The 18,031-nt window shown below is 51.7% G+C and overlaps 1 protein-coding gene across 1 annotated transcript; it reads left to right on the forward strand.

Moving 5' to 3' along the window:
* The first annotated feature begins 1,902 nt into the window (after positions 1–1,902).
* Positions 1,903–9,086, forward strand: LOC101687099 (pepsin F-like). The gene is made up of 9 exons (XM_004770376.2): positions 1,903–1,955; positions 3,199–3,361; positions 4,018–4,135; positions 4,225–4,343; positions 5,687–5,886; positions 7,054–7,170; positions 8,002–8,146; positions 8,238–8,336; positions 8,789–9,086. Exons 1-9 carry the CDS (start codon positions 1,903–1,905, stop codon positions 8,939–8,941), a joined length of 1,167 nt encoding a protein of 388 aa, XP_004770433.1. The 3' UTR covers positions 8,942–9,086.
* Positions 9,087–18,031: the final 8,945 nt, after the last annotated feature.

The raw sequence follows: 18,031 nt of genomic DNA on the forward strand, positions 1-18,031 counted from the left end.
TTTGTGATCTCTCTCTGTGTCAAATAAATAAATAAAATCTTTAAAATAAATAAATAAATAAAAGGGTGTGTGTGTGTGTGTGTGTGTGTGTGTGTGTGTGATTTGCTAGATGCTGTCAAATCCCTTGGACCCCAAAACTAAGTTTTAACAATGTGGAGGATGGAGGGTGGAGGGGTGAGAGGGAGTGCCTCCCCAATTCCATCTGCCCCCCAGGCCTGGGACAAGGCCAGCCTCCTACTCAACGGTCAGGCCTGGACAGATCTCAAAGAGGAACCCCAGTGTCCCCAATGGTTTTGGAAGGAGCCATAAAGTGTCATTCTCCTTACTTTGGCTGGAATGATACTAGTTTTATAGGTAGCCTTGTTCATCTCAGGCCAAGCAGAAGTTCTGGATACTCTTTTCTTTCTTTTTTTTTTTTAACCTTCTTTGATTGGCCAACTTAAAAATTAGTTTTTCCTTTGTGCACTTGGTTTGGCAGACAAAATGGTTCAAGGTATGGATCCCATGGGGAGCTATGTCAGGTGCTCAGCAAATGGAGGTTACTGGTAAGTCTGTTGGTTGATCTGACCTTGGTGGTCTTGCTTTACAAATGCAAGGAAAACTCACATGGCTGGGATACATTCAATTTCTCATTCATCCCACCAGCATGAACTGAACACCCCCTCAGTCTGCACTCTACTCCCGCCTCTAGGCTGGAAATAAAAACCTGTAGAGCCTACCTGGTGGCAGCCCACAGCTGTTTGAGTTGGCTCATGCTACGTTTGCGGGTCTGTTTTCGTTTTCTGGGTTTTGGGGTTTTTTTAGGGAAGTAGTTGCTTACATTTGAAGATAAGGATTTCACATCAACATCCAGACTCCTGACATCTCTTGAAAACATGGCCAGCCTGGCATCGCCAGCCAGGCGTGGCAACTGCTGGAGGGAGCAGGGGAGAGACCGCCTCCTTGTTGTGAGGCACGTGCTACCCGGTGCCCATGATGCCCGTCCAGCCCTTCCATTCATCTCCCTCGCCTCCTGGATCGTGAGTTCGTGCCCTTAATTGCAAGCTTCCTGAAAGCAAGGACTACTAGTGTTTTGTGGGTTTTTATGTTTTTGCTTTTGTTTTTGGTAATCTCTACACCCAACGTGGGGATCAAACTTACAACCTCCCGAGATCAAGCGTTGCCTGCTCTCCCAACTGAGCCAGCCATGCACCCCAAGGACCACTTGTGTCTGGTTTGACTTTGACTTTCTAGCCTCTAGCCAAGGCCCCAGCACACAGTGGGGCCCCAGTAATTGTTTGCTGTATGAATAAGAAGTCTCCTGGATGCATGCATTCCTTTGCTTCTAGCATTAAAATTGTGCAATGGTGACATGCAGACTGGCACCCCGAGTGCCAGTCTGTACTATCCCACCACCTAAAGTCACCTGTATGCTCAGCGTCTTCGTAGTGACACTTGACCCATACCCACACTTGATTCCTCCTAGCAATCTCCTCTCCAAACGAGGGTATCAGTGCACACCTCACGGGCCCTGGGGAGACCGCACAAGATCAGGAAAGTCAAGCATGGCACCTGGCACTTACTTTTAGCATGTTATTAGCAGCACCTTTATCTCCAAGATAGAAAGAGTCTCCCCACTCTTTGTTAGAATTTATGGTTCAGGATTGTTTTTTTGGTTTGGTTTATTTTTTTCCCCCCCAGCCAAGCCCCAAGGAAGAGATCACAATAGAAATCTCTGTATTCTGTGAATTTTCTAAATCCCCTCCTCACAAACACTGATGGGGATAGAGATCTTATCAGAGAGGGTCATATGTCTTATCAGGTTCATTTAGCAACCCTCAGGGGCACGACTAAGGCAGATCACAGCACATATAACAAGCCACTCATGCTGGCCATTGCATGCTCAGAACCCGAGAAGAAAGCATGAGGTGGTTTGGGGTCCTCGGGCTGGTGGCCCTTTCAGAATGCTTAGTCACGTAAGTACAGGGACTGCGGTTGGTACCAGCTCTCTTTCTGGGCTCTTTCTTGCCTTCTTATTCTCCTGCCCATCCATGGTAGTGGAGAGAATATGATGATTCCCAGACTATCTTAAAGTTCAAGTTTCCATTTATTGATCAGTAGCTTACTACGTGCACTGTGAGGTCCGGATGTCTTGAGGCAGGCCTGAAGGGTTGTACAGCTCCAGGAGTGCCAGTCATATATTATGAGCTGTGAGAAATGGCACCCCTTGGAATTGTTCAGTGTACAACCTGTGCAACTGTAGGCATGGTCCTGTCTAGGAAGCATTTCTCCTTCATTTGTCTCTAGGTCTTCTCTTTGCTCTCACTCCATTTTCATATGTATATGTCTCTTTGGATGTCTCTCTGCATGAAAAACTCTTATTTTTTCTAGTTTGAATCCTAGTTACTCTACCCTCTTAATTTCTCTAATTTATTCTCCATTGCCTCACAAACTCTCATTGCTTCATAAACTCTCTCTTCTGGTTGAGCCCTGAAAAAAGATCAACAGGGCTACAGGTAGGCCCAGTTTTGCCTCTAACAAGCAGCGTGACCATAGCCAAGTCACCGACTCTCTATAAAAAGAGGATGATGGAGGCGCCTGGGTGGCTCAGTGGGTTAAGCCGCTGCCTTCGGCTCAGGTCATGATCTCAGAGTCCTGGGATCCAGTCCCGCATCGGGCTCTCTGCTCAGCAGGGAGCCTGCTTCCCTCTCTCTCTCTCTCTGCCTGCCTCTCCATCTACTTGTGATTTCTCTGTCAAATAAATAAATAAAATCTTTTAAAAAAAAAAAAAAAGAGGATGATGATTTCCATTCTACTTCCCTCCCACAGCTTCTTTGAGAAAGATACAGTAAGACGACAGTGGCAATACTGACGACTGCCATCGTCAGGAGCCAGGTGCATGATAGCCATCATTTTGCTTAACACCCCAAACATTCTATGTGAGGGGATTATTACCATTCCACCTTTTTGCAGGTGGAGAAACTGAGGCACAGAAAGGCCACATAGCTTATGCAAGATTATGCAATGGAAACCTGTATTCAAACCTAAGTTTATTGCCATAGTTTTTCCATTGTGTTGGGTGGCCTGCCCCAATAAGATGACATCCTAAAAATGTTTGGAAAATATGCGGTAGGATTACAGCATGAGAAGTAGCAGTTACATTGTAAATGAAGATCGCCACCTCTTATTTGTTTCTCTTTCCCCAATGCCGGCTTCAAGAATCCCTCTGACAAGGGTCAAGTCCATGCGAGAAAACCTCAGGGAGAAAGACAAGCTTCGCGATTACCTTGAGAAGCATCCTTACAACCTGGCCTACAAGTTTGTGGACTCTGCAGATCTGGACCAGGGGATATATTACGAACCCATGAGGAACTACCTGGATGTAAGTGTGGCAGGACGGGGGCAGGGACCAGGGCAGGGATGGCTCTCCAGAGAGCCCCCTAGGGCTCTGGCCAAGGGCTGGAGGTCATCTGGAGGTGGGAGCAGGGATGCTAGGGCTGGGGGTCCTGCAGGGAGAGACGCTGGAAAACAGAGACGGCATCCCCAGAGGAGAAGGCACTTCAACCCTCAACTCCTGGTCTATGGTGACCAGGTCCAGCCCCAAGGAAGACTCCGGCAAAAAAGTTATTGAGCGCCTACAGTTATCATTATTGTTAACAAAACTTCCATCTCTTCTCCAAGAATGCATAGCCCAGCCGGAGAGACTAGCAGAACATAAGCGAAGGTCAAGGAAAAGGGCCACCTGCATGGTGCTGATGTTATGTTTTGAGTTTAAAAGAAGTGGCCTGGGGTGACCCAGGAGGGCTGCCTAGAGGAGGAAGCACTCAGGCTAGGCCAAGTGGGTGGAAAGGATTTAGAGAGCTGCAGGGGACACCGAAGAGCTTTTCAAATGGAGGCACTGGCCTGAGTAGAGGCTATAAGGCAGAGTGGTTGAAAGCTGATTTCAGGAGACACGGGACACCTGAGGGAGGCAGGCACCTGGGGGTCAGGGAGGGACTAGGGCAACCTGCCTTAACCATCCCTTCCCGGCCCCTGCAGCTGGCCTACGTCGGCACCATCAGCATTGGAACGCCCCCACAGGAGTTCAAGGTCATCTTTGACACAGGCTCGACGGACTTGTGGGTGCCCTCCATCTACTGCACCAGCCCTGCCTGCTGTGAGTGCCTGCTCCCCCATCTCGGGGCCCCCCTCACCCCGTCCTCTGTCCTTGGCAAGCTGACAGATGTTCACCTCCTGTGTCTGCAGCTAATCACAATGTCTTCAACCCTCTGCTGTCCTCCACGTTCCGGGCCTTGGGACGGCCCATCCACCTCCAGTACGGCACTGGGATGATGTCAGGATTTCTTGCTTATGACAACGTTCAGGTAACGTGGAAACCAGAGGCTGAGGAAGGCTGGCCTGGGGAACAATGAGGGCTAATAGGACCAAATGTAGGGTCAGGTGGGAGCACCTGTCTTTCCCAAAGTCCCCCAGCAGCTGGCTGCCTGCCCTGGGGCGCTGGGTCCCTAGGGAGATAGTGCCTCCCCCGACACATGGAATCCTAGAATAGTAACCCAGAGAGTGGGTCATCATGCAGGCGCCGCTTGGAGGGCGTGATTTGCAGCTCCTTTCCCCATGGTTAGCTCAAGACTGATTTTCCTGGAAACACGGAGAGGTGCAGGAAAAACTGCCCACTTTTTTTTTTTTTAAGATTTTATTACTTATTTGACACAGAGAGAAAGAGCACAAGCAGGGAGAGCAGGAGGCAGAGGGAGAGGAAGGGCTCCTTGCTGAGCAGGGAGCCCAAGGTGGGGCTCCAACCCAGGACCCTGGGATCAGGACCCGAGCTGAAGGCAGACACCCAACTAACTGAGCCACCCACACGCCCCAATGGCCCACTTTTATATTCTCAGACTGTGGCAGGCACGGTGCTGGGTGCTTTCATTGCCAGAACTTGTTTGATCCTGCACCAAACCGACGAGGCAGGCACTGTCACTGCCATCATGTGGATGGGCAAACCGAGGGACAGGGTCCCAAGGTCATGCACCTGCTAAGTGGCAGAGCGGGGGTGTGAAGCAGGACTCACATAGATGGAGGATGTTTTGGGGGAACAAGAAGAGCTGATGTGGGGTCTCTGGGTGTAGATGGGGGCTCCAGGCACTCAGGCAAAGAAGCAGGGACCACAGAAGGTGGGGGGCTTAAAAAATGGAACCTGACCCTTGGGGGCCTCTGAGACTCTAATAAAAGCTATAAGCTGCCTCCCCTAAAGTGCACGTACACACACACACACACACACACACCAGCGTATTTCCCAGGCCGAATTTTCATAAGCACTCTGCCGGCACGTGGTACAACAGGCTTCTCCTCTTGGGCAGATGAAGAATCCACATGAATTGCAATGGATTCACTCCACTTCTGTCATCAGACCACAGTCATGCCCAAAAGGAGACTATCCTCCTCTCTGTTCCTTGTGTCCTCAAGCAGAAACAATTTGGTCCCACTCTGAGTCTGTTTCCCCACCTGTAAGAGAGAGCCGATGTCAGCAGGAGGAGCAGGTGTGGGTTAAAATCCAGGGGTCCCAGCACGCAGAACCTGTGTCTCTGTTCTGGCTTGTCATAGCCAGCTGAGGTCCCCGAGGGCCTCCGTTCTTCTCCCTGCTATTAGTGGCATCTCCTAGCCCAACCCCGCTTTCCAAACCTTTCCCTGGTGACACCATCTTCTCCCACAGTTCGGGGGCCTAGTTGATGAATCTCAGGCATTTGGCCTGAGCCTGAAGGAACCCGGCAAGTTCATGGAATATGCAGTCTTTGACGGCATCCTGGGCCTGGGCTACCCCAGCCTTGGCCTCCAAGGGATCACCCCCGTCTTCGACAACCTGTGGAAACAAGGTCTCATTTCTGAGGAGCTCTTCGCCTTCTACTTGAGCAAGTAAGTCTGGGTGGGATGAGTTCTTTGTCCAAATCAGCCGTAAGATGCTTCCAGTCACATGAAAAATTGGAAACTACTTGATCTTGAAGTTTCTGGAGAGATAGCCTCATCTAGCAGGGAGCAAACTATGGCGGCGGGGGGGAGGGGCCTCTGGCCCACCCCCTGTTTTTGTAAATAAAGTTTTATTAAGAGGTAACCGCACTCATTCATTTCCATCTGGTCTGTGGCTGTTTCCATCTCGTCCACAACGGCGGCATGAAACAGTCACAAGAGCTATCCTCTGGCAGCAAAGCCTAAAATCATGGCGATCTGGCCCTTCACAAGTAAACTCTGCTGATCCCTGCAATCTAAGTCCCTCATTTGACCAATGGGGGAAACAAGGCTCAGAGGGGAGATTTGCACAAGACTGCCCAGGAAGGGGACTATCCACGGGCTGTAGCAAAGGCCTCTCTGGGCCGAGGCCTCTGGAATGGGAGAGAGCCAGGCTACAGAGCAGTCCCAGGCAGAGGGAAAAACCTGTGCCATGGTCAGAAGGAGCACCTAAGGCCCAGCGAGGGAGCCAGTGGGGCTGGAGCACTGGGGAGGAGGGAGTGGAAATGGAGCCTGGCAGGGAGACAGGGGCAAGGTTCCCCTGAGGTTCTGCACCCACCCCCCACACTTACATCTTCGCACGCTCCCAAGAGCTGCTACATAATTTGCAGGAACCGTGCAAAATGAAAATAGGAGGCCCCTTGTTTTACAAGTATTAGGAATTTCAAAGAAGGGACAGCAGAGAGATGGGGCTGTGCAGCCCGCACCCTGTGTGAGCCTAGACACTCGGCTTTGCTGAAAGAGGACAGGCCAGACCTCTCTGGCTGACGCGGCCCCTGACCACAGAGCCAAGTGCTCTGATCGCCGAAGGGGACTGGCAGAGGGGGTGGTCAGAGCCAGCCCAGGTTCGGACTCAGCTTCACCCTCTACTAGCCAGACCTCCGCCCCGCCGTGCTGCAACCTTCCTGTCTGTAGAATAGACAGCAGAGGAGAGCCTACCCTATGGGGCTTTGTGACGTGTGAGCCATGAGAAGCGCCCCCTTGGACGGTGCCTGGTGTGTTGCTAAGCTTGAAAAAAGCTACCACCCCCCAGTTATTCTCCCCTCACAATGAGCCCTTTCCCACTGCCCCCCTCAGAAAGGAGGAAGAGGGCAGCATGGTGATGTTCGGTGGTGTGAACCACTCCTACTACAGTGGAGACCTCAACTGGGTGCCCGTCTCCAGACCCCTCTACTGGCAGTTAACCATGGACAGGTAAGCCTGCTCTCTGAGGGCAGCCCCAGGTCATGCCCGCACACATGCACACAGAAACACACACACACACACATACATCACCCACAGGTTCTGATAGCCCTGCGCCTACTGACAAGTTCCAGATACCAGCAGACAAAAGCTTAAAATGCCCTTTGGAAGCTTCCATTGCCCGAGTCCTGCCCCTGGCATCTGCGCTGGGAGCTGGTGGAGAGCAGCCGGTGGCCCCCTTCCTGTCATTCTGAGCACCTGCTCAGAGAACCTCCATCTTCACTGCGTGGGCCCCATAACGAGCCAGACACCAGAGAGGGGTCTCTCATCCCTCCCTCACTTACTGGTTCATTCATTCATTCAACAAAAATATGTCGAGAGGTGTTAAGGACAGAAACTGCTCCTACAGCGCTTGCCATCTAGCAGGGCAGATGTACCTGAAACAAGTCAGACAAACAGTGAATTACCATTTTGATACATGCCAGAAATGAGTAAACGTATGCCGAGGTGACTGAGAAAGGAGGCTGACTGAGTCTGGGGGAAAGGCTTCCCTAAAAAAGTGACAGTGAAGCTGGAACCTGGAAGAAGAGGAGAAATTAGCCAGACAAAGGGAGTGAGGATGGTTCTAGAAAGGGGTACCAGCATATGCAAAGGCCCTGAGGCACAAGAGAGCTTGGGACATTCAAGAACTGAAGGAAGTCCAAGGTCAGTATGATCAGAGCAAAGGGAAACAGCTGGCAAGCATGTGCTGAAGGACTGTTCTGGAGATAGCCAGGGAGAGTGCAGTAGTGACAGGAGCCCCCAGTGTGATCCTGATACCTAATTTATCCCCCTGTCTCTCAGCATCTCCATGAACGGGAAGGTTATTGCTTGTGATGGTGGCTGTGAGGCCATTATTGACACCGGAACCTCGTTGCTGATCGGCCCACCTGACGTTGTCTTCAACATCCAGAAGATCATCGATGCCGAGCAGTCCTACAGTGGCGAGGTGATGGGTCATGCCACAGGGACACTCTGGGGCTCTCCAGATATGGAAGAATTGGCTGGGCCAAACTTCTCTCTCCCTCTTTCTCTGACAGTACATGATTAACTGTACCGCCATCAACACTCTGCCTGACATCGTCTTCACCATCAACGGCGTCGACTACCCAGTGCCAGCCAGTGCCTACATCCGGGAGGTAAGGACACAACCCTGGGGTCTGGTCCTCAAATCTGGGACTTGCAGGAATGTGGCACAGCAGCAGGGGGGAAGACGCCCCCCCTGGAGGCCAAGCCACACCATTGCAGATGCTGCTGGGTGGCCACGAAGGGCCTCCCTGAGGCTGGGAAGGCTGCTTAGAGAGGGGCTGAGCACAGTCTTAGGGAGCAGGTCAGGGGGAGGAGAGAAGGAATGGCATTCTCCGCAGAGGGGAACAGCCCAGCCTGAGTACAGGAAAGACACAGCGGAGAGTGAGGGGAGCCGCAGGCAGTTCTGGTTCCTGGCTGCCCCCGGCCGCCCCGCACTTCTGCAGCTGCTGAGACAGCCACGTGGCTCCTGGGAAGGGAGGACGATGGAGCGGAGAAGGGCTGGCGCTGAAGGCGGGCAGCAGGTGAGGGCTCGGGCTGACCGGTGACTTTCCGTCTCCTCCAGGATCACCAGGGCACCTGCTACAGCAACTTTGATGAAGGCACAGGCGGCCTCTTGCTCTCGGACTCCTGGATTCTGGGTGATGTCTTCCTGAGGCTGTATTTTACCGTCTTCGATCGCGCCAACAACACGATTGGCTTGGCTCCGGCCGTGTAAATGCAGGCGCTGCTTCAGGACGCAGCCACGCCCGCCCCGCACACGCGCGCGTGTGTGCACACACACACGCACTCACTCGGGGCATTCCTGCCCCAGGGCCAGCCGGAGCTCCGTCTGGGGCTCTGCAAAGCCCGCTCTCAGAAGAGAATAAAAGACCTCATTTTCCATAGTGCTGACGTGAACGAGCGCCTCTCTTTGGATCGGGGTGGGGGTTGCATCGGAATCGGGCACGACTCCAAATCTAGCGGGGACCGCCCGTGAGGGGAGCCCAGCGCCAGCTGGGGGAGCTACCGGAAGGCTCCTGGGGACCCAGGATGCAAGAGCCAGAGCAGGTCCACAGGGCTCGGTGACCCAGGAAATCAAAACCATCTGCTCATTCTTTCTCTCCCTTCCTCTTTCCCTTCTGTCATCTTTGATCCTCTTCGCCCTGCGAGTTTCTTTCCTCAGTCTTCTACGAGCGGTGAAAGACCTCACTCCTGCCCGCCTCGGGGATTTCTAGCCTTAAGGGATGCAAAGCCAAAGGAAGAAACCCTGGAGGGCAGCTTAGTATCAGGGAAGGCTCTGATTGGTCCAACTCGGGTCATGTGTCCAGCCCTCGCCCAGCCCTTGAGGGCTGGACCTGGGGTACTCTGATTGGCTCTTCTTGGTCATGTGGCCTCACCGGGGCTGTGGGCGTGATTGACAGTTTCTGACCCAACCACCGGGCCGTGTGAGCTGAGGAGGGATAGTCCCTAAAAGAAGGGGCAGACGTGTGTTGTAGACGGATGGGCAAGTTCGTGACTACGTCCCCAGCAGCCACCACCTCCACATTTAGAGGCATGGTAAAGGATCCTAAAAATAGATTCTATTCTGCTGACCGCAAAAGGCCGGCTGGCCGTGGCCTTGCACTGCAAAGTGACGCCCTTCAAACTCGGATGGTTCCACTCTGGCCCCCCCATGCAAGGCAGGCAAAGGACTCCTGCCACCAACTCGCTGCCACCCACACCCACGGTGTCCTTTCCAGTCCTGCTTCCCAAGGCCTGGACCCACGTGGACACGTGGACGCCTGAGCCCTCCCCACCCCCTCGGAAGCCCAGCAGGGCCCTTCCCTTGCCTTCTGAGACTGTCCTGGGGAGACTTGACTCCATGCCAAAGGGGACCCGGGGTGCACAGAGCCTTCAGCCTCCCAGAGCATGCCAGCCTGAGCCTCCTCCAGGCACACGGCCATCACACCATTTGGTGTGAGCTGCCATGGTCTGGGAAGTTCGGGGTGAAGGCATCACTTCCTACCACCTGGAGACCTCAGGTGGAGGCGCAGGATGGGGACAGCAGGAGTCCTAAGGCAGAGGGAGGGAGGGAGGCCCAGACTGAGGAAGGCATCAAAGGTAGAAAACAACACGCTGTCCCAGCCCTTCGTGCTGCCATTATTCCAGTGGGACAGACATCAGTGACAGTGATGTTTCTTCCTCCTGCATCCTTTCCTTTGCCACACATTTACTGAGCACCTACTATGTGCCAGGCCCTGTCGGGGACCCCTGGATAGAAGGCCAAGGTAGAGACAAATGAGAACGCCCACCCATGAGGGCCAATGGGGGAACAATAGAGGTGGTAGTAGGAGGCTGGAGGACTGATGGGCTTTCTCTCGCGGAGCCAGGATAAGGGTTGTGGGGGTTGGCATTGACCTCAGTCTTGCCGCCCGAGCCAGAAACAGCCCCAAGCCCTGCAATGACCACCCGTAGGAGATCCGCTGTGTGTCCAGTTACAGCTCAGCCTCTTCGGAAGGGCAGAGGGATATGATCACGTGCAGGGAAGCCAAAAGAGGACTAGATGCCGAGCTGATGGAGGGTAAGTCCAGAATCGGTCATGTTTTCAAACAATAAAAATCTAAAATTTAATGAAGACTCAGTGGTATACAGTTTGTAACCTCATTTTCCAAGTGGGTCTTCATGGAATCATTGGCCACTTCTCTCTTGGTCAGAAGCCACCCATAAGAGCAAAAATAATAGGTCCAGTTAATTGCCTGTGCTCACTGTCACCCCGCGAGCCCCTGAGAGGCAGGAAATGTCACCCTGAAAATTGTACAGATGAGGAGGATGTCCGAGCTCCTGGCTCCAGCTCCCAGGGACAGACACATACGAGGCCTCAGGAAAGACACGTTGAATAAAGGAATAGATGAATCAGGTAGTGTTCCCACTAGCCCATGCTGCTGCATCCACAGCGGGAGACGTGTGGCATCAGCGTGGCTTACTGCCATTACTTCAACCATAAAAGGCGGGGCTTTGCTCCGCTGGACGAGTCCAAGCTCAAAGCTGGAGCTGGTGCCTTTTAATGAACCGAACGTTCGTCGGTGCTCTGTATGTGTAGCCTGTGCCACCAACATGGGCATAAATTCTGATCTTCAAAGTGAAAATCCCCTCCTCTCCCCACTCCCCCCCCCCCGCGGCCTCCACTTTGATCCTTTACCAACTGCATCCGCCCCCCAAGGGACTTACAGAGCCTTTGGTGAGAGAGGATGGAGAGAAAAAGGACAAAGATTGCCCTTGAACACTTCTTGTAAGAATGTAAATTGGTACCATCTTTTTAGAGATGATTTGTCCTTAAAATAAAAGGGGGGGGGTAGCTAAGCGTTATTGTATGAAAGAGAAAGGCTTCCGACAGAGAAAAGAGGATGGGTTTGCTGGAACAAATAAATCCAGTCCCTTGGAAAATCCATCCCGGAACAGACTGTGACGTGCTGACACCTAGTGGCCAAAGTGGATATTGCACACGCACGCTTCCAGGTCACTGTCGGAGCTGTCTGTGCAGGTCCCTCTACTTACTTGAGTGGCTCTTTGGCAACATGAAACCGTTATCACATCCACTCTCTCACCTTTAGAACTGCTAATCCCTGTTCATACTTAGACAATATATTCCAGATTTTACATATATAAATGTATTTTTATTTTTATTTATATATTACTAAAAATTATGTATTAGTTATGCATATTTTCCCAGGGAAGCTATACTAATAAAAGTTGGAAACTGACGTATAAAGAAACATGTACCCACGGGATGCCTGGGTGGCTCGGTCGTTAAGCGTCTGCCTTCACCTCAGGTCATGATCCCGGGGTCCTGATCTGAAGTCCCGCATCCGGCTCCCAGCTCAGCAGGAAAGCCTGCTTCTCCCTCTCCCACTCCCCCTGCTTGTGTTCCCTCTCTCGCTGTCTCTCTCTCTCTCTTTCTGCGTCAAATAAAAAACTAAAATCCTAAAAAGAAAAAAAAAAAAAGAAAGAAGCATGCAGCCGGAATCATGGGTCCCTCCTCCCTTACCATCTTCAGGTGTGTACTCCACCTCCTGGCGGGGTAGGGTTGGGGGCGCTTCACTGGCACCTGTCTCTACAGTGTCAACTCTGGCTGACACTCCCTATCCCCTTCCTTGTTCTCGCTTCCCTCCAATATCACCATGTGACACGCAATATAACGTATTTATTTCTCTGTCATCTTCCCTGGAGTGGAATTTTGTGAGGGAGGCATTTGGGTCTATCTTGTTCCTTGATAGATCCCCGGTGCCTAAGTTAGGGCTCGGGACATGTGAGATGCTCCATGTATATTCTGGGATAAATGTTAAAAACGTGAAAGAAGACCACATCGTCAGGTGCCTGGGTGGCTCAGTGGGTTAGGCCGCTGCCTTCGGCTCAGGTCGTGATCTCAGGGTCCTGGGATCGAGTCCCGCATCAGGCTTGCTGCTCAGCAGGGAGTCTGCTCCTCCCCCCTACACTCTGCCTGCCTCCCTGCCTACTTGTGATCTCTCTCTGTGTCAACTAAATAAATAAAATGTTTTAAAAAAAAAGACAAGAAAACCACTTCATTGATTCACGCGGAGTACAACTCTGCAGAACCAGGAAGTGGGCACGTTGCCAACTGTTACCAGTTGGCTCGGGCTGCCATGACGAATAGCGTGGGCTGGGGCTGGGGAGGACTCACACAACAGAAATTCATTTTCTCACAGTCTTAGAGGCTGGAAGTCCGAGGTTAAGGTGGCAGCAGTGTTGTTTCTTCCCAAGCCTCTCTGCTTGGCTTGTAGGTGGCCACCTTCTTCTGGTATCTTCCCATGGTCTTCCCCCTGTGTGTGTCTGGGTGTTAATCTCCTCTTTTTTATTTTTTAAGATTGATTGATTTATTTGAGAGAGATAGAGAGCATGAGCAGGGTGAGGGGCAGAGGGAGAGAAAGAGAGGATCCCACACAGATTCCCCTCTGAATGCAGTACCCCACAATGGGCTCGACCTCACGACCCATGCGATCATGATCTGAGCTGAAATCAAGAGTCGGACGCTACACGGACTGAGCCACGCAGGTGCCCCTAATCTCCTCTTCTTATAAGGACACAGTCAGATCAGATGAGGGCCACCCGTATGTCCTGATTTCACCTTTTTTTAAAAGATTTTATTTATTTACTTGACAGAGAGATCACAAGTAGGCAGAGAGGCAGGCAGAGAGAGAGGGGGGAAGCAGGCTCCCTGTTGAGCAGAGTGCTCAAGGTGGGGCTCAATCCCAGGACCCTGAGATCATGACCTGAGCCAAGGGCAGAGACTTAACCAACTGACCCACTGAGGTGCCCCAGTCCTGATTTCATCTAAATCACTTCTTTAAGTACTCTGACTCCAAATACAGTCACATTCAACAATTCTGGGGACGAGGACTTCAAACACATGAAAACACTGGGGGAGGGGGAAATCATTCAGCCCACTACACAGATAAACACAAAAGCTGCTGGGTTGTGTCAAAAAAAATACAGGAGTCGGCTGAAAGGGGCTCCAGGGGCCAAGCCCAAAACAATCAAGCATGAAAAGTAAGAAAACTAATACCGGATTTAACTCACCGAATAAAATAAGAATCTCTGAGTCCATACTGATCAATAAATACAAAGAGATCCATGAATGCATAGGGTGAGGGACAGCTCGTCGCCACCATAGGCTGCCAATCGAACAATGTCAACGAAAATTTTCACTCTGCAGCCATCACTTTAATGATCAGTTCACGCACCAACCTGAAGGGTTGCTTTGACTTGGGTGAAGGTCTCACAGGGAGCAGCCTATTTGCACAGTCACAGAGCACCTCCCTACAGAACACCTTAGTAATCCCAGCGCCAGAACCACATGGACGATCTGGACAGCAGGTGCCACCCTTAACCACGTCACCAAAGTCAGCAGCACCCAGCATGAGACAGATGAACCCCCAGTGCCCCTGTGACATTCCTGAAAAAAAAAAAAAAAAAAAAAAAAACCAGAACCTGGATCTAAAAGTAAGAGTACCTCAAACAAACCCAAATCCAGGTACATTCTGCAAAACCAGCCGGTGCTCTTCAAAACTGTCCGTGTCAAGAACAACAAAAGGCAGGCCAAGGGGCTATTCCAGACTGAAGGGACGTGAAGAGACCAGGCAACCAAAAATAAGGCATGGTCTTGGATTGAAAGCTGGGTCAGGAGAGAAAAAAAAAAATCACTGAAATGGGACAATCTTAGGACAGCCGGTGAATTTGAATACACACTGTGTGTCAGGTTGTGTTAGGCTCGTGTCAATGTTAAATTTCCTCAATATGATCATTGCGTTGTGGTTATGTAAGCCAATGTCTTTGTTCTTTGGAGATATGCACTAAAGATTTAGGAGTGAAGGGCCATGATGTCTGCAACTGACTCAAACTATTTAACCAAAATTATGCTCCGTGTGTGTGTGTGTGTGTGGGTGTGTGTGTGTGTGTGTGTGTGTGCGCTCGCGCACGTGTGTATAGACAGAGCAAAAATGGAAAAACGTTAATAACGGGGGAACCTGGGTGAAGTATATATGGGAATTTGTGGCACTAGCCTGGCAAATCTGGACATCTGAGATATTTTCAAAATAAAAAGTTTTGAAATTTGCAAATGGTTTCATGCTTGGCGCCAGGGGCGAGACAGCCCCAGGGCTGCAGGGGAAGGGATGGTGGCTTACCTGAGCCAGCCTTGGGACAGAGAACAGCTTCCTGCGAGAAGGGTGACTGGTGAGGCAGGCACACCAGCAGGGGGATTTTCAAGCCTCCAGGCAGACCCCGAAGCCTCCTCTACCTGTCCTAGTGATCATAAGATTCTTACAGAGGGTCTGTCGGGATGCCTAGCCATTCGCCCAATGTCTACTCTGTGCCAGTTTCAACTGCCTGTAAAAAGTTAATTCTCCTTGGGAATCTTAGGCTACTCTCCTTAAGACTGTTCAAATGCCTCCTCCTCCATGACGACCTCCCAGATGCTCCCTGAAACTGAGCTCTTTTTTCTAAATGGTCTATATAGCACCTTGTCTCTTTTCGGTATCCTGCTCTACTTAAGTATTACGATCATTTTCTGCCTATTATTTTAGTAATGTAAGTCTGGGTCTTATGCCTCCCACTCAGATGTGAACCGAGTGCAGGCAAAATTCATGGCTACTTTGTCTCCCGCAGGCCTAATGCCCAGCACGCGGAATGAATGAGGAGATGGACCAGGCCAAGGACTCATGGGGTATCTGGGGGCTCAGGGACCAGTCCAAGGTGGGCAATGCAAAGCAGGAAGAGGGTCTAGAAAGATGGCAGAGGTTTCTCAGGCATTCACGGCCTCACCGCCCCCCGCTAGGCCAAGGCAGGAAGGCCCGCGTGCTCCTGCCACAGGTCACCCGGCTGGATGCTCCGGCTGCTTCAAGAACAGCTTTTCTCATCAGGAGCCGGAGGCCCAGGTCAAGGGTTTTAAATACCCTCCGGCCACTTCCCCAGCTCCTTCCACTGTAACCAAACATGATAAAGTCCCAGGTCCGAAGCCGAGACCCAGGTCACCACCAGAAAGAACAGGGCCTCGATCAGATCAGATTGGATCAGAACAGACACGGAGGATCGGGGCCAGAGGTGTGCTCACCAGGGAGCTACGTGGCGTTCGGAGGATAAAAGAGCTGGTGCCCTGTGGGGCAAGACTCATTATCAGCAACCTTGACCTCTGTTCCCAGCAGGAGTTCACCTCAGGCCAGGAGGCAGCTCCAGCTCCCAGGAGGCACCCTGAAGTGGAATGGGAGAGACGGTGAGGGGCAGAGGGGCTTTCTGAGAATCCCTCTGTCCCTCTGCGGGACTTCAGGCCAGCTCCTTGGTTATGCTCCAGTTCCCAAGAATTTTCCATACCCTTGTTAACATCTCTATCCTCTGCCACCCCACCCCCAGGCTCCAAACATGGCCTTGTCTGCTTCCAGTTAACCCTTGTTCTGCCCGTTTCCGAACGCCTGTCTCCCCCAAGCCCTTCTCTTGCATTTTACCCAAAGCTGGGCTGGAGGCTCCAGACCAGGCTTCTGCCTTCCAAGGATTCTGCGTGAGCACGTCCCTACCACCCCCACCCCAGAAGGACTGTCTCCTTTCTGCCTTCTGACCGTGCTCAAGAGCCTGGACCACCGTGCCCAGTGTCCACAGACTTAGGGCTGTCAGGGTCCCCATGCTCCGGGCCCCTGAAAGCCAGCGGGCTCCTGCTGCTCTCGGCCGACTCACCACTCATTCGTGCTTTCATTCACTTGATCTACACGGGATGTCGATTCTGCACCAACTACCAGTGGCATCCCAGCTTCTGCTTACATACCTCCCCTGGGGCAGAGCTCATTACCTCCATGCTCCTTATCCATAGTCAACAACTCCATTTGCTTGAGTAGAACTTCTCCCCCTGACTGGGCCCCAGGGATGAACTGTGGGAGTTCTGAAATTGGGGGTCTGTCTGGGTGTGTGTCTTCTCAGGAAAGTGGCAGTAAATGCTTACAAGGCTAGGCTCAGACTCCAGACAACCCGGGTTTGAACCTCAGCTCTGCCCCCCCGCCAGCTGTGAACTTCTGTAACCTTGAACCTGTCACTGGACCTCTCAGCATCCTACCAGTAAGACATGCAGAGCGGGGAGCCCTTACTCGCAGGGTTGCTGAGATGAGACTTAATTCCCGTCACACACTTGCTTTTATACCTGTCAGCCATTATCACGCTCATAGGTGTCTATGCCTTACTGTCACTGGCCCTGATCTGCCTCTTGGTCCCAGGGGCTGGCCTGGGTGGGAGGGGCTTTGTTCCACCTGCCCCACGGGAGGTGAACAGCGCCGGATGAGTGTCCTATCTCCCACGAGCCATTTGCCAGCCCTCCTAGGTCTGGAAACCAAACCAACCCATTTAGAAATACACTTTCTTTTTTTTTAAGATTTTATTTATTTATTTGTCAGAAAAAGAGAGAGATTGAGACAGAGAGAGCACAAGCAGGGGAAGTGGCGGGCTGAGGGAGAAGCAGGCTCCCCGCTGAGCAAGGAGCCTGACGCCGGACTCGATCCCATGACCCCAGGATCATGACGTGAGGCAGATGCTTAACCATCCAGGAGTCCCAAAATTCCCTTTCCTTAGTGGATAAGGAGGATCCAGAGCCAGAATGGACTACCTGCTTTTTCATTTCTTTTATTGTAAATCATAACCAATATGTAAATAAGTTTTAAGGACAAATACATGATTTAACACATTATCATGAAACACTTAAGTGACCCCACACAGGCCAAGAAATAGAACACGCCAGCCCCCAGAAGGTCTCACAGGTCTCCATCCAAGAGAACTTTCACCCCTACTATCCCAAGATGCTCAGGCCCAGTCGGCCTCAGACCCTCTGAGCAGAGGAGCCAAGTTCGCCAGCTCTGCCTTCTGCTTCTCTGCACTGTAGGCAAGCTGCTGAACCTCTCTGAGCCTCAGTTTGCCAGCTATAAATCTGTGAAATGGTGCCATGTAGTCCTGGGTCTATCTCCCGGGGGAGATCTCATGCTGGCATAGGGGTACCTGGCCCTGCACGGGCAAGTGCTTGGCCCCTGAAGACAATTACTTTTACTAATTTGGGTGGGGACAGCCATCAGGGGGAGATTTCTAGGAGGGTTCTTCTCCCCCAAACTCCAAATCTACAAATGAGATAGAAACGCAAGAGGTAAGGTTGAGAAGACCCTTCGTTTCATGGGTTTTTCCAAACTGTGTACCTTTGATTCCCAGGGTTTCCATAGGAATGTCTCCACTCTGTTGCCCAGGCAACTTCGCTGTTCCCCATTTTCTATAATGGCATCGCACACATGTAAGAAGTTATAAAGATATT

This window comes from Mustela putorius, unplaced genomic scaffold, assembly GCF_011764305.1.
Source record: "Mustela putorius furo isolate JIRA1106 unplaced genomic scaffold, ASM1176430v1.1 tig00000127_pilon_pilon_pilon, whole genome shotgun sequence".
Taxonomy (NCBI): Eukaryota; Metazoa; Chordata; class Mammalia; order Carnivora; family Mustelidae; genus Mustela; species Mustela putorius.

Coding starts and splice junctions, on each gene's coding strand:
- LOC101687099 (XM_004770376.2), top strand. CDS start 1,903: ATGAGGTGGTTTGGGGTCCTCGGGCTGGTGGCCCTTTCAGAATGCTTA. Junction 4,136..4,224: donor CTGCACCAGCCCTGCCTGCT/GTGAGTGCCTGC, acceptor CTGTGTCTGCAG/CTAATCACAATGTCTTCAAC. Junction 8,147..8,237: donor AGCAGTCCTACAGTGGCGAG/GTGATGGGTCAT, acceptor TTTCTCTGACAG/TACATGATTAACTGTACCGC.